Genomic DNA, 13,262 nt, shown 5'->3' with positions numbered 1-13,262 from the left:
TAATTTTTTAACGGTGGAGAAATTCTATAATTAATTTAGATTTTACGTGGACATCCACAGGAATCAAACTTTTATTGCTGAATTCTTAATTAACAATTGCTGTAACAAAATAATGGCCAAACAGTTATAAATTTCTAAAATAATCCATCTCTGACAGATAGAGTTATGTGATATTCTATATGATGCAGCAGACATTTTTCATTTTTAGACCGGAAGTGCAAAATCAATACCAGCTTTTGTTTTGTTTCAATAGACATGTTGTTCTTTTCAAAAAGACTGATTGATTACAATAAAAATCATAATAAAAACACAGCTGACAAAAATAACTACAGCATTTCACCATTTCATGATGGAATGATATTGTAAATGTACCCCAGCACTCCTCCCAATAAGAATCTATACTGAACAACATCCGTTATATAAATAGTTCTATTTCAGAAATGGAGGACACAATCAACATTGAATATATACAAGAATTTCAACAAGAAACCAGGAAATAAAGACACAAAAGATCAAGATGACAACAGTGTATCCATCACCCAATAGTTCACACTTAATCATAGCTGAAAACATCAAGCTGCTTAGAGACCCTGGCATCACAATGTCATCTAGAAATATAACAAAGGGACCAAGTCTGGCTGAGATACTGGAAACATTTGATAGTTATAATACAGCAATGTATCTGATTAAATGGGTGATGCCTTTGATTATTTTCACGGGAACTGTCGGAAATATATTCAGTTTTATCGTAATGTTACGTAGGGAGATGAGACAGACTCCAACGTTTTTTTACTTAGCAATGCTGGCCATTGCCGATACTTTAGTACTGTTTGTCAGTGCCTTTAAGACGTGGCTTAGGACAGTATCTGGTTTTGAGCTTAGCCACATTAATGCATTCAGCTGTAAGCTCACTATGTTCCTGGTACATTTCAGTATCCAGTTTTCAGCCTGGTTGATAGTGGCAGTAACAATTGAAAGGTTTTTAGCCGTCTGGTTTCCTCTGAAGGCCAACTCCATGTGTAACTTGTCCAGAGCTAGATTCATCACATTTATGACAGCTATGATTTTCATACTTGTAAATATTCATATATTTTGGACAGCTCAGTTATTTCCAACAAAACAATCACTAGACGGTTCTAATTTCATGTGTGCTGCTTATGCATATGAAAACTTTGTGTGCCGAATATTCCCGTGGATAAATCTAATTCTCTACTCTTTTCTACCATGTTTGACACTTCTTATATTTAATATTCTGATAATAATTTGCTTGATGAAGACAAAACATATACCAAATACCATGACTAAAGATGACTGTCAGATCCGAAACACGCACAGGAAGTTAGCTATTACTTTAATTTTCATATCGTTTGCATGGATTATTACTACTACACCACGGCCGTTATATGGGCTGTTTGCTACAAAACCAAAAACATACGAGGACATGGCCAACACACTTATGTGGAGAGTTATATGTTATCAACTTATGTATATTAATCATGCAGTAAACTTTTTTTTGTACTGCCTCTCTGGAGAAAAATTTCGCATCCAGTTCAAGAAGTTTTTATGCCAACTGTGTCGCAGGAGAAAACCCCCAAAGGCCAGACTAACATTTAAATCTAGTGGCAGTAACTCAACTGGACAAGATGGTTACAGTTCAATTCCATTAGTGTCTGTTCCTGTTATAGAAATCTCAATGTTTGATTTAGAAAACTAGGACTTTATTTTGTTTCATATTTTAAAAGAATAAAATGCTTATATTCTTATTAATAGACTGCTTGCCATTTTACTTTTATGATTTCATACATTTAATAGGTAACTCTAATTATCAATACATTGTATATATACAAATTTATTAGAACTGCTGTTTCATCAGAAGAGACAAAACATGTTATTAGCAAAAAACATAGAAGACATCAGTTGCTTCAACCAATTGTTGTTTTTATGAATAACAGGGTAAAAATAGATATTGGGCATACCACTATATATCAATGAGACAGCAACCTGACAACAAAAAAATAGTCAGCTATATAATGCCAAGACAATTCAAACAGGTTTACTGAAGACCTATAAATTTATTCAGTTTTCAACATTTGACAAAAGCTCCCAATTAATATAAGTTAAGTGAAACTGTAAATAAATTAAACAGACTTTTATAGAGTTACAATCTATACAAAATTCCCTTAATGACAAAATGAATTTGTTATAACATATTTCTGTTCCTTTATATGATGGGAGTATTATGCAGAAAAAAATCTGTAAAATTCACAGAATATTTTTTTTCACAACATACAGTGTATAGTACCATTACAATCAAATGAAACCAAATAAAAGTGGCTCTTGAAAACAAAACTAACATATTTTCCCACTGTGTAGTAACTTGGTCAAAAATTGATAAAACTTGAACCATGGAAATGTATTTGACGGAAGTGGTGTTATTTCAGTCAATTATATCTTGATAGATTTCCTAATGCTAATTGGTTTAATATAACAATGCAGTTGTTGCACAGTGCGATACAAAAAGAAATCTGTGATGCCATAATGACGTACACATGATTCAAAGCAAACATAATTTTCCTGAAAAAAGGATTTAGAATCACGTTCCTTATCCCACTCATACTACAACAACATAAAGGACACTTTATAACAACCAAGCTGTAAAGTAGTCTATTACGCCATTATTGATTGGGTAACGACAAGAATAATAGGCACTTTTATATATTGTTTATCTACTACTTCACTGCCTCGGCTACAATAATGGTTTACTATTATGTCCTTACAGAAAAAAAACCAGAATTCATTTTACTCTTATCTGCACGCAATAAACTTTCTTTTGACATACAAAACATAAGTTCTGTTTAACGCAATGCATTGAAAAAAAGAGTGAATAGTCCAAAAATAACCTACGATTATTTTTTTTTTTTTTTTTTTTAAAGATACTGGTACATTAATGTGACAGCACCCAACAAGAGGAAAATAAAAACAATATACATGTATTAAAGCTACAAAAAAATATATTTGTTGAATGTTTGTCTTGACTTTTTAGTTTACATGAATTTCTATATGGTGAACCAACACCTGAAGTAGTAATCCTGTGGTTGGGTAATAGCCAGTGGATACAGCAAAATATTCACAATTGTTTTTCACTGGATGAGTAATATAAACAACAATAAATACAACAACACCCATCAATAGACCACTTTCGAGTTCATCCGTCAACGGAAAAAACTTGTCAATAAGGCGCGCCTTTGTGACGTCATTTACCAGATAGAGGGGATCGCCTGTATCACTGCACTATCCAAGTTTATCAAACATCTTACTGATCGTTATAATGCAGGATAAACTAGAAATGATCTTTGTTTTGTAAGTACTTAATCACATTTCTAATGATAGCAGTGCTGATCGTCAATTATGAGTTTGCCAAGTAAATCATGCAATATAAAATTATTATTGTTCAACCACTCGCTCAACATTAGAATGGAAGTGACGATGTCCCTAACTGCACGATTGATGTTCACTAATACCAGAGTTTTTGATGGAAATGCATCAAACTCGAAAGTTGTCTATTACTGCATGGTAAAAATATAATCTGGTCTGGTTTCGCCAATAAGAATGGTGTCTTCAGTACTTTAAAATGCAGTTAAGATTCTGAGCAGGTTACAATTAAATAATGTTAAGTAGAAAGGGATACACATGTGCACACAAAGTATATTATGTAGATATAGTGAAGTGCATGTCATCCAAAAGTTAACCCCAAAAATTATTCAGATGAAGAAATAAATAAGAAATGCATACATAAATCATGTGAGCAAGATTCTGTAAAAGTTTCACCGAATTCTGTCCAGTAATAAGGATGAAATGTGGAAACAAAAGTGGGACAAAGGGATAATTGAATAAGATACATTTATGCGTGTTTGAAAGGTTCCCATCAACATTAAATATATCTACATACAACAAACAACCATTTTAATGGACTTTTCTCCTGATATTTATTTATCCAAATCAAAGCATTAAATATAGAAATTCAATTTTTAAATATTTTCTATACATTTATCACTTTACAGCTTTTAAAACCATTGATTTGATGGCATTCTGATGGTACAAAAAATACTTAACATTCACATACACAATTAAATAGACAGATATTTAAATCAAATAAATAAATGGTGGCATCATCAGCTCTTTGATCAATACCAGTAAATATATAACAAGTACGAATGTTTTAATGATAATAGTTTAAAAGATTTAAAAGATTATTCTATTGAATTAGATCTTGAAATCTTAAAAGTCGCATTTAAAATTTTAATTTCACTATTGACATAAAACACAAATAAATTAATAATACAGGATATTGGGACTACAGAAATAATCTCAGATGCTAACCATGGATTTATTCAAAAGTGCAATTGTTCTCAAAGTACAAATTCTCAAAGACAGTCAAATACATAAAACATGTAATACTTGAAATTGAGAATGGAAATAGGGGGGGGGGGGGGGGGTCAAAGAGACAACGACCCAACCAAAGGGCAGAAAACAGCCAAAGGCCATCAATGAGTCTTATACACAGCAAGAAAATCTGGCATCCAGAGGAGGGCTTCATCTGACCCCTTAACAAAATGTGTACTAGTTCAATGAAAATGGATGTCACACTAAACTTTAAAACATATACATGAATTAAAATCAAAGAACATACAAGACTAACAAAGACCAGAGGCTCCTGACTTGTCTGATTTGTATGTGGGTTTTTTTTCATTATGATAAGACTAACATGCTAGGTGAGCTAAAAACAGTATGCATGTGAATGCTTCATTTTGTAGTTCAGCCAAAAAAATATACATAATCAGTCATTATCTGGTGGTAGAAAAAAAACTTTCTAAAGCTGTAACACTATTTCGAAATGAAATAAAACCTATCTTTTCTGTCCTAGTTCTAAACTATACACATAAACAACAGCTTAGGGTAATCCTTTTACTTCCTTGGATTATCAGAAAACTGACAATTAATGAAAGGTTTCTTAATCAAGCACAATTATGGGTTGGCAATGATTTCCAATAATCTCTGCTTCTTCCTGTTTGAACATCATAAACAAGCTGTTTTTATCGAGTAGGATGAGTCTGATCTGCTACCAAATACAAGTTTACTTCTAATAACTCACAGGAATATAAATAATTGACTATCCTCTAAAGATAGTACATGTATAAACATAAATATTTTTCCAGGAAGAATTATCTTTCATTGTGAAAGGGAACTATACTATAGAAAGGATTGACATAAAAGTTTAAGTAATGATTCATTATACATCTTACAGCCAACCTTTATTTTCTTTTCATGTCATAAAAAAACCCAAGAAAACGCACTGTATGTAGTCACCATTTTTGGGACACTACTTTTACGCAGAAAAATGTTGTTTTTTTCGGTTTCCGGTTATAGGACAGTTGAAAGAGGAGCTACATGTAGATAGGACTTATAAACAATATATGAATGTAAAACTATTAATAAAGCTTCTGAATAGAGTAAATCATGGTTAATTGAAAGCATAAACTACACATTTTTCTGATACAGAATTTACTCAAAATTGTCCAAAATCTGCTCTTCATGGCTAGGCAGAAACGAATTTCTCTATTAGGCCGTAGTTTTTTTATTTTTAGTTTTACGAACCCTCCTACCCTAATTTTTGCCAAATAGGAAAAAAAATAAAATTAAAAATGTTGATTTTTATTTATTTTTTCTCCTCCGACCTAGTGTTTTTCATGCCAAAATTTTTTTTTTAAGTTCATAACTGCATGAAAGAATCTAAATTTATGCTCTTGGTGATTTAGTAAGTTGTTGCACATTGATTTTCAATTCAAACCTTGTCAAGAAAAAAAAATAGTTGTTACACTAGTAGAAAATCTCCTGGTGAAATAAAATTTTTTTTTTTTTATATTGATGGTTGGTATTAAAAAAAAATCATCAGCAGCAGTTTTTTTTTTTTTTTTTTTTTTTTTTGGCCCTCCTACCCATTGGTTTTGTCAAAAAATTTCGTAAAACAAAAAATATAATAACTATGGCCTTACTTTGTCAATATTTACACTGAAACGCCGATGAATATGCAGTAATGCTAGCGATGATAACCAGTAGTTGTGCATTGTTGATCATACATTTGATTTCAACAGACGTAGTACACTGATAGATCTCCACGGTAGCACTTACAAGATGTTATAAACCATGCAACGTATGTATTCACCATCGAGCGACCTCCCAATTGAATTCGTCTAAACTACATACCTGGTCAATTTCGTATGTCTCAGAAAATGTTGAGATTTGTTAGTTTGTTATATTTCCTACAATATGAATAAGCAGATACGACACAAAGAAGCGATTTTCGGATAATATCAGACGCGACTACACTCTAGCCCCAGTTCCATTAACATATGGTCTAGAAACGCAAATTATAATGAGACTTTCCAATACTGTTTTGGCGTGTTTGCAGGGTGATTGGCTCTGGTAGTCTGTCGAACACATTGCCATGTCATATTTTCAACGATATCAAAGGGTTCTGATAAATCTAATGCCGATTCGTACATCTCATTCAAAACAGATAAACCGTACTCTGTAAAATGTGCTCCGAAATTATATATCTTAGACTGAGTACAACAAATTCAAATTTTGTAAAAGATACAAGTTACTGTCCGATTTTGTCATGATCTCCAATAGAATTTCTATTTTGAAACCAAATGCCGTTATTTAATGACATTTCATCAATTAATAAAGTGACAACATATATGTTTCCTTTAATCATTTAATTTATAAATATTTATTTGCAATTTTATTTTGCATGCGAAATTGATGTGCACGCAACTGCATGTTGGCGTTTAGGGAGCTCCGCGCCTGCCATATCACAATAAACAGCTGCGCCATAAACACATAATAAACCCAACACTTTTCAGAGAATAAAGTTCATACCTTCTCAATATCAAATCAGAAATTCATGAAAAACTAAATAAACCAGTCACCAAAGTGTCATGAAAGCTGCTCAAGGCATGGTCTGCAAACTTAAAAATTTCCCCCTTTTTTATGATTAAAATCACATAACTCTGAAACACAAAATTTTAATTTAAAAAAATCGAAAAGCTGCTAATGTCAAAAGCTATAAAAAATTCACCAAAGGTTGATAAAACTGATGAAAGCATTTTTAAGTTATTGTCTTAAAAATTTGAAAATCCCCTTTTTGTTACAAATAATATCACATAAGTCCAAAAGTTAAAACATAAATTTATAAGGAGCTTACTTCAATAGATATAAACAATTCAAACTTGAAACTTATTGAATTATGAAAAGAAGGTAATGGCTTAGTGAAATTTATCAGTCATACATGTTCTCCTTATAATCACATTATAGATCAATTACTTATTTTAAAAAGTTTTAAAAAAAAAACCAGTGCTTCTCCCTAAAACTTTGTTTTTTTTATAAATGAACAAGATAATAAGGGCAATGCAAGATTAATCCCATCAAAAAAAAAATTTCCGTTACATTCTATACACTAAATAAATGTAGCTGATATGATATGAAATAGGTGCTACCTGTGAAAGAGGACAGTCGTCAAATTCAATAAATAAAATGAGTTATGGAATTTTCCCCTTGTTTGGCTAGGCTGAAAGGTATTGAATTTATATCTAAACAAAAATTGAGAATGGAAACAGGGAATGTGTCAAAAAGACAACAACCCAACCAAAGAGCCAGGGTTCAAAATAAGCGCTATCCCGCTTGCCCGAGGCAAGTAAAATCTGCAGCGGGCAAGTGAATCCCATCACATAGTTGTCCGCCGGGCAAGTTGAAATTTTGTGTTTGTGTTTCATTCTATCATGTCAATTAATATAATAATATATGCAATAGGTCTTAACCATTTATTGTTAATGAATTTGTGCCAATAAAATATTTGTATAACTATGTCAGACGTAATTTTGTACGATGAACAACTGAGTATTATTGTATTACTATTTTTGCCGTCTTTATTTATTTCATATGCTCATGCCAGGAAAATCGTAAACATTGTAGTTTGTCCCAAATAATTCTATTGGTCAATTCCTATGCGTAAGCCAATGAGCGCCAGCGTTTTAGAATGTTCAGTCGCACCTGCTCTGGGATTTCCGCTACTAATCGTGAAAGGAAGTCCATACAATGATCCAATCAGAACGCGTTTTGCAAACGACTTTTGAGTTGATTTAAAAATGAAAGTAGAAAGAAACAAATGGAAAACTTTTTAGTAAATTATGTCCCCCCTTTAAAAAAACTTAAAGAATCCAACTTCAACAGGGTTGAGCAACAAAAAAAATATGAAGAGGGAAATAGAAAACGTAAATTTTTAACAAAATGGCTGGATGAATTCTTTACCTTTATAGCTGAGCATACTAAATGTGCTCATTTCTGCAGTGAACAATTACCTATTGTAATTTGAATTTGTCAGTTAGTTACAATAAAGAGTATTAAAGACCAGATGCACCTAATTCACTAGGAACAACAACAGCAGCAAACATTTACAGGTCACCACAAGGTCTTCAACAGGCTGACTCTCTTTACAAAATTAAAAGTTTCAAATTCATTCAATGTAGAAACAAGCTCTTATAGTATTGCTGTACAATAAATTATAATTGCATTGTTTAGAATGAAGCATATTTTTTACAGGAAATTTGACAATTGGGTCAGTTTCTACATGTACATCTGAAATTTTTTTGTCACTTTTTTTTGTAAAAGTAAGTTTTTGTTTAAAAAAGGGTGTATAGAAACTTGAAATCATCTGCCAGGAGAGGTCTAGAATGCAGGATTTGGCACCATTTACCCCAGAGCTTCTGGGGGCCTTAAGCAGCCACCAGACCCCTCGTCATAAGTGCGACAAGCTATGCTCGTCGGCGCGGACGGCTTCGCCGTTCTCATGAGTCGGGGAAGTTAACAGATACAAGGGCAAGTTAATCTAGATATTGACTTGCCCTTTGTCAAGTCAATGGTCTTTTCTTATTTCTACCCCTGAGAGCAGACAACAGCTGAAAGTCACCAATGGGTCTTCAACACAGCAAGAAAAGCCAGCTGGCCCCAAACAAAAATGTGTACTAAATCAGTGAAAATGGAAGTCACACTAAACTCCTAAACATATAAATGAACTAAAATTAAAAAAACATTCAAGATAAACAAAGGCCAGAGACTCCTGAATTTACACAAGCACTTAATGCGAAAAAACAGTTTTAAGTTGTCCAACAGAACAAAATGGATTACTTATTCAGGTTTTTATATTATAGCATATTCATATATTATGGCTTCAACTATTTGCATTTGTAGACATATGATATCCATACATTGCTGCTATTGTCCTTGATAGATTGAAACAATTATCTTCAAATTTAGAAAGTTTTAGACCCAGAACTATGAAACAAGGACAATGACAATGGACATTTGATAGAAAGAAACTTAAGACCATGAGCAGTCTAAATATATAATAAGCATTGAGGACCGTTGTTTGTCTTTTTGCTATGGTAATGAATTTATCTGTATAGACCCAGAACTATATCAATGATTTCCAGACATTTTATTTTACTCAGACAACATGCTAAGTTATCTCCCCCTTATCACTGGAATGGTAACGTATTAAAATTTAATATTTACAATTACAACATTGAAAACACATGGGATAAAATAAAATATTTCTCTTCAGAAAGGTGTAGCAAGTACCTGTACACCTGTATTCCACCTCCCTGTCATAAACATTTTTCAGGGATATACTGTGACCATATCTTTCCTATCATGAAACTACTAACAATAAGTTTTCTTTATAAATAATCACAAACCCACATGAGTTATGCACCATCCAATATTCATATATTCTTCTTTAAAAATTTAACACAAGAGGATTCTACAAACAAACTTTGATATTCAGTAGAAAAAGAAAGATAACTCTATAGTATTTACAAACCTGTCTAAATTTCTCAAATGCTAGGGTCAAAACATAACACATCATGAAATATTCCTGCCAATTTGGATGTGGATAAGTTTTCACTAATACTGTGTACATAAAGCAAAGAAGGAAAAACACATACAGTATCTGAAATAGAACAGAAATGTTTGTTTAAAATCTCATGTCAATTTTATCTTCACTAAATATGGTAGTGGTTTTGTTCCAGAGACCACATTGAAGCAAGTGCATTTGTGCTTTTCTATAGAATTTTGTTTTTCTTCACTTGGAAAAATACTTAAATAAAAGGACTACTCCAATCCTATATTTCAATGTATGTAGTTTTTCTTAGTCAATTAGATGTAAAAAAAAAATACAAGATTACTCATACAGAAAATCTGGAGTTGAATACCCTAAAAGAAAAATTGGCTTTTAAAGATCTTACATGTAGTACTTCTAATTAATGTAATATCATTATCAAAATAAATATGTGTCTTGAAAACAAGCTTCAGACCTGCCAACTTTTGAAAATCTCCATGGGGGATTTAGTGCGCGACAAGATTTTTAAGGGTTACAATTTTAGCGACTTTTCTGTGAGCATTGTTTTTTACTCCTTAAATAGTCTAAGTTCTCTTCTTTTTTCTTTTAGTATACTAATAATGAGCTTGTAGGCCTTGAATTCTTTTATTTGCATGATTCTTGTACTATTAAATTATAAAATTGACAAAATAACTGAGAAAATGGCATTAAAAATAAAGGATTCAAAGTAGAGACCCCCCTTTTTTCCCCTCCAAAGACCTTCTCATCTATGAACCTTGACTCAAAACACCTAAAACTACATGTCCTAAAATAAGAAGGATGTCAGAAGGCAGATTTTGATTTAGTCAGGATTACTCGTGGTCTTTATCAGTATCAATGTGAAAATGGATAAAATTTGAGTTATCTTTCTTTGTATTCAGAGGTGCTCTTACCGGCGGAGGCTTATACAGTAACACAGTAGAAGTGTATACAAAATGGCGTCGATTTTAAATCAACAGATACACGATGTCTGATTTCAAAAATAAAACAGATTTCAAGATAAACGATGTTTTCTTGAGAGTTCATTACAGTTCTCATCTTTCAATTAATTATGATTTTGCTGTGGAACTACGGCAAATGTTGCAAATTGTGCTTGTATGATAAATTGATTAAAATTGAAAGGCTGTTTGATCATATTGATAATTTTGATGCTGTTACGACCAATTAGGTAATCTGATTACATACAACCACTAATTATGACACCTGTTGTGACTGTTGATTAGCGTAGGGTCATTAACTTGTCATAATATATCCCCGGGTAAAAAGATTGATTTTTTTTAAATTGATCAAAAAAACTTCAAAATCGGTAAACAATAATTATTTCGGGTATATTTGTTGAAAATCGGGATTTTGACTAATTTTACGATCCCAATATCAGGATTCGGGTTGAGGGGTAAAAATCGGGATGATACCGCTAAAATCGGGATAGTTGGCAGGTCTGAAGCTTATAGGATATTTCAGATGACTAAATCTATTATAAATTCTCACACTTACAGTATAAAACCAGAATTTGGTTATAGGTGCATTGTAAAATTCATATATTTTCTTCCCAAGTCGAAGGGAACTTTTCTTTTTCCTGAGAACAAAGTGAGAGTATTCTTGATTATTGCTATTATCCGTCATCAGAGAGTTTTGTCTAGACAGATTCCCATTGGCTGGTTTGTCTTGTAAGGTCTTTGCAATGGACTCTTTACTGGACCCAACATTCATATCGTCTGAAAACATCTAAAAATAGAAATAAATCAAAATAATTTAAAAAGCAATCATACCACATCTCCTTTACACTTGTATATATCAAATAAACCACCAATTTGAATAAAGGAATAAACAAGCTGTCTGTCAAGGAGACAGCAACCCAACAACACAAATATTCAAAAGACATTGCTAGGACAACATACAGATTTTAACATTAGACAGATGTCTAAACAAAATATTAAGCTTCAGATCAGCCAGTCTATAAAACACAATCTTCTCTAAATAAAATAAATACATGTATGTCATTATAACAAAAGTATAATTAATACACAAAAAATTGATTACTTTGCTTAAATTCTAAAATACAACCAAAAACGAGGTTAAAATTTATAATGAACCTTTAATACAGGTTTTAAACATTATAATTCTATTGTGACTTAAAGTCTAAGTCAGTACTGGTGAATATTCTTGCAGACACTTTTACAATATTAAATTTTATGTTTAAAAAATCTTTATCTTTTGACGGTAAAAGGGAAACAACTGGCTCTAGCATAATGGGACAGTATAACTAAACAAGCCAACTGCAAAATCATACAAATTGTTATCATTCTTATTTCATTTTCCACACAAAACTAATTAAAGGTCAGAATTTCTGCATAAAAATATTGTGAATATAAAAGGGATAAGGCATAGTATAATCACACTTTGTAAACATCTAGAGACAATAGGTATAATAAAAAGTTTAAATAGTGTATGGATTTGAAACATATAATTTTACAAAAGATGATATTTATATCTCTTAACTATGCCACTTCAATTCAAATGTCCAAAAATTCCTATTGGAGAAGTTGATTTTAATTAACTCAGTCAGTAACTGATATTTGCAGTACTATTCTTTTTATTTTTCATCAGAAACACATAATAGGATTTTTCTTTGTCAACAGTATTTAAATAAGATGAATATCCCTCTTGAGGCACATTGATAAATTTGTGACATATTCCATGAGAAATGTGTAAAAGGTCCATGCACAGCATATTTAATACATGTACATGCTGAATTACTTACATCCCAACTCTAAAAAGTAAAGGCTTATAGTGTAAGAACCTAATGTGCCAAAAAACACACACGCAAGTAAAATAATAAATACACCCCAACTCTACAAAGTAAAGGCTTACATTTTTAGAATCTAATGTGCAAAAGCACACACTTAAGCAACATAATAAACTCATCTTTATAGTTGTAATAATAGATATAAGAAGATGTGGTTTGAGTGAAAATGAGACCAACTCTCCAATTAAGTCACAATGATCAAATTATTTTTAAATCATTTCAGGAATTCTGAATTATGTAATCATTTGACCTTGCCTTAAAATATTCAAAGTGAATTTCAAAAACATTTTCTTCCTTTTTTTTCATTCTTTAAAATTCCTGTTTTCAGTATTTATTGAAATGATACAGAGCATTACAATCTATTCCTTACTAATTATTGTCCTTCAACTCAATTGTGAAAGCAAGTTCTTAACAAGAGAAGGAAAATGAGAACTCTTCTAGGTCAGACAGAGATGAACA

General features: G+C 31.7%; 1 protein-coding gene across 5 annotated transcripts in view; it reads right to left on the bottom strand.

Annotated features, from left to right (window-relative positions):
* Positions 1–13,262, bottom strand: part of LOC134715721 (transient receptor potential cation channel subfamily M member 3-like) — a 114,938-nt gene that overhangs the window by 15,908 nt on the left and 85,768 nt on the right. For all 5 annotated transcript variants that reach the window (XM_063578085.1, XM_063578088.1, XM_063578087.1 and 2 more), the window contains 2 exons: positions 11,492–11,722; positions 9,941–10,069 (listed from right to left, as the gene is read on the bottom strand). In XM_063578085.1, coding sequence (XP_063434155.1) covers positions 9,941–10,069; positions 11,492–11,722 — 360 coding nt within the window. The remainder of the gene's footprint in view (positions 1–9,940; positions 10,070–11,491; positions 11,723–13,262) is intronic.

The sequence above is a fragment of the Mytilus trossulus genome, chromosome 4, assembly GCF_036588685.1.
Source record: "Mytilus trossulus isolate FHL-02 chromosome 4, PNRI_Mtr1.1.1.hap1, whole genome shotgun sequence".
Taxonomy (NCBI): Eukaryota; Metazoa; Mollusca; class Bivalvia; order Mytilida; family Mytilidae; genus Mytilus; species Mytilus trossulus.
The sequence above is the reverse complement of the archived record's forward strand: the minus strand, read 5'-3'. Positions and strand labels throughout refer to the sequence as shown.